This window comes from Arachis hypogaea, chromosome 18 (assembly GCF_003086295.3).
Source record: "Arachis hypogaea cultivar Tifrunner chromosome 18, arahy.Tifrunner.gnm2.J5K5, whole genome shotgun sequence".
NCBI lineage: Eukaryota > Viridiplantae > Streptophyta > Magnoliopsida > Fabales > Fabaceae > Arachis > Arachis hypogaea.
The window spans coordinates 113,489,081-113,492,759 of NC_092053.1; the positions used below are offsets into that span (position 1 = coordinate 113,489,081).

Here is a 3,679-nt window from a genome sequence, read left to right on the forward strand (position 1 = left end):
GGCCCAAACTGGCGTCCAAAGCTAGTCTAAAACATCTTGGCGTAAAACGCCCAAACTGGCACCAGAATTGGAGTTAAACGCCCAAACTGGCACCAAAGCTGGCGTTTAACTCCATGAACTGCCTATGCACGAAAAAGCTTCAATGCTCAGCCCAAGCACACACCAAGTGGGTCTCGGAAGTGGATTTCTGCACTATCTGCACTTAGTTACTCATTTTCTGTAACCCTAGGCTACTAGTCTCATATAAAAACTATTTTTAGAGATTCATTTAGCACCTTATGACATTTTTACATTTTATATTGTACCTTTGACGGCATGAGTCTCTAAACTCCATAGGTGGAGGTGAGGAGCTCTGCTGTATTTCAATGAATTAATGCAATTACTACTGTTTTCTATTCAATTACGCTTGATTCTATTCTAAGATACTCACTCGTACTTCAATATGGAGAATATGATGATCCGTGACACTCATCATTATCCTCAACCCTATGAACGCGTGCCTGACAATCACTCCATTCTATCTGAGCTCAACGTAGTCATTGGGCGACAGCTTGAGTGCGTATCTCTTGGGTTTTTAATCCACGGACCGAGTCTGGAGGTTAGAACCTTCGTAGTATAGGCTAGAATCAATGGCAGCATTCCTGGGATCCGAAAAGTCTAAACCTTGTCTGTGGTATTCCGAGTAGGATCTGGAAGGGGATGACTGTGACGAGCTTCAAACTCGCGAATGTTGGGCGCAGTGACAGTGTGCAAAAGGATAATGGTCCTATTCCGACGCTAGTGAGAACCGACAGATGATTAGCCGTGTGGTGACAGCGCTTGATATTTTTCATCCGAGAGGATCATACAGCCTGCTATGGAAGGAGGCCATGCGTGTTTGGAGAAGAAGATAGTAGGAAAGTAGAAATTCAGATGATAGAGCATTTTCGAAACCTCAACCTGTTTCTCATTACTGAATCACAAGTACTATTTATTTTATGTTATTTATTTTTCATAAATATAATCACTCTTATCATTAATCTCCTGACTAAGATTTATAAAATAACCATAGCTTGCTTCAAGCCGACAATCTCCGTGGGATCGACCCTTACTCATGTAAGGTATTACTTGGACGACCCAGTGCACTTGCTGGTTAGTTGTGCAGAGTTGTGAAAAGTGTAATCACAATTTTGTGCACCAGTCCCCTACCAACCCATCACCAATTTTCAGTAGCTAGTCAGCAAATTCCTTGGTCATGCTTACCTCAGATACATTCATTCCCATTGTTAACCGCATGTTTTTTGAAGTATATTAAAGCATGCACAATTTCTTGACATGATCCCATTGGAATGACAGGTAGTATTTGTCTAAAGTCTCCACCTAAGACAACAACCTTCCCCGCGAAAGGCAAATCTGCATTGTAGTAAAGCTCGAACCTATATGTCACACAAGCACTTGTCCAATGATTCATAACAAAGTTTGTTCAACATTAGTGCCTCATCCCAGATGATCAGTTTAGCCCTGCAAACTAACCTTGCCAATGAACTTCCTTGTTTAATGCAACATATTGAGTTCTCATTTATATCCAAAGGTATCTTAAACCTGGAATGCGCAGTACACTTATTTGGAAGGAGTAGAGAGCCAATGCCACTTGATGCAACATTGAGTACAATATGACCTTCACTACGAATTACAGCTGAAAGGGTCTTGTATAGATATGACTTACTGGTCCGACCATACCCATAGACAAAGAAGAAAATGCCTTTATGCTTGTTAACGACATTACTTATGATATGAAATGCCTTTCTTTGAGCTTCATTCATGCTCTGTAAGTTTTTGACAACTCATCTTTTAGAGATGATAAGTCAAAGTTAAGCTCGTCCATCAACATTCTGTCTTATAATCCATCAATAACATCCAGAGTTAGAAAAGGCATCTGATCATACTCTTTGAGAGACCAACCATTGGCCTGTAATTTCTCCTCTATCTTTGTTAACATCATATTCATTATTTGTTCCTCAGATAGATGTATGTCTACACATGAGAATTAGTAGGGTTACTAACCAGAATAATTATCCTGAGTAGATGCATGTTTCATGAGTTTAGAAGAGGCAATACATATAAATTTGGTCTAACCTTCACGTTGCATGTGTTTCCTTTGTGAGTATAGTACATCTTCAGATAGCACATGACAGCATTGCTGCCACACAATTACTGGTCTACCAATGTAATTTGACAACAAGAGCACAACAAAAAGGTCTCGAAGATAGTTTGCAGACGCCTAGGTGCTTGCCTCTAGTAATGCATCAATGAACTCCTTGTCGTCTTACAACAACTCCAGTGCATAACAGGCTTCCTTAAATGTGTCATACACAACATCATCAACAATACACAAATCAACAAAACTTAGGCACCCCTTCTATATATTTAGTAGCAGCCTCAAATAGTAGTCTTCGCCGTTCCCACGTGGAACATGCGTTAGTCTTCCAACTGAAAATCCTTGTTTCCTCGCCATCCACATGAAAATATCCTCCTTCTATACAAACTTGGTTGGAAATTGACTATATGATAAGGATCTATCGAATTTGAATAGTCTATGTGCAAGCATCCATGCCAGAAGCTTTGTCAACTTCCCATCAACTCTGTCGATAACATCTACAATGTTTTTATGGTCTCTAAATACGACTGCGTGCTTATTTGGCAAGTGAAAAGGTAACCTAATAACAGAAGACTCCTTTAGTTGAATTTTATATCCAAAAAGTTTGCCATAATGCCTCACATGATGATATATACCTGCAGTCGTAGTAATTTCATATCTTGTCAACTACTTGTATGGTATCAGCTTCACTTGTGGTTTGGTAGCATATAGCGGTGACCCTATCATTTTCTTTGTAGACATATTTGAATAGGTACTTGATTGCAGATGTTTGGCATGTATGCTCAACATTGATGTGGCAACCGTATTTTAGCAGCAGTGATGGATTATAGGGAACAATATATGAATTGTCATGGGTAATGTTTTTCTTTATGATAGTGCGGCCATTATCTGATCTTTTATATCTAGGGAATCCAGCATCATCAATAGCAGTTCTTGGCCTGAATAGTTTTGGGTAAAATTTTGAGTACCTACCATTTAACATGCACGGGTTACTATTGTTGTACTTGCCGCATGGTCCATGTACCATGAACTTTTCCACAGCTGCATATAGTTTTGGCCTCATTAACTTATCAGGGATCTCAGTTGAGATGTGCTTGTCAATATCATCAGGTGACCTTGGCTTGTCCAACAGATGCATGAACAGCAATATATGCGCGTGTGGTAGTTAACTTGGCTTTTGGAATTCTACTATGCAGACCTCTGTGCATATTATAATAATAAGTTAGTTATAAGCAACAAACCATGCACATAAAATCTATGAAAGTTAACTTACATGCCACAATCTTCCCAAAAAATCTTCCTTGCTTAAAGTCTGTGATTAACTCACTTAGCTTTATGTGGAATACCCTTGAAATGATGTCAGGCCTATCTTCTGGTTTGAAACCAGTGTCCTTTAGCAATCGCTTAACCTCATTCCATTCCGGATTGCACGTAATGGTTATAAAGTAACTTGGATACCCCGCATATTTGCAAATGGCAAATGCATCCTTGTAGTTGTTAAACATGTATCTTAGACCACCTGTGAAGCTACTTGGTAAAATA

At 39.3% G+C, this 3,679-nt stretch overlaps 2 protein-coding genes across 2 annotated transcripts; both read right to left on the bottom strand.

Moving 5' to 3' along the window:
* Window positions 1-1,243: 1,243 nt before the first annotated feature.
* Window positions 1,244-1,802, bottom strand: LOC140181421 (uncharacterized). Its single transcript, XM_072224981.1, has 2 exons — window positions 1,513-1,802; window positions 1,244-1,415 (listed from the first exon to the last, which is right to left on the bottom strand). The coding sequence occupies exons 1-2, from the start codon at window positions 1,800-1,802 to the stop codon at window positions 1,244-1,246; spliced, it is 462 nt and encodes a 153-aa protein (XP_072081082.1).
* A 987-nt stretch (window positions 1,803-2,789) lies between these two features.
* LOC140181422 (uncharacterized) lies at window positions 2,790-3,275 on the bottom strand. Its single transcript, XM_072224982.1, has one exon. The coding sequence runs from the start codon at window positions 3,273-3,275 to the stop codon at window positions 2,790-2,792; it is 486 nt and encodes a 161-aa protein (XP_072081083.1).
* Window positions 3,276-3,679: the final 404 nt, after the last annotated feature.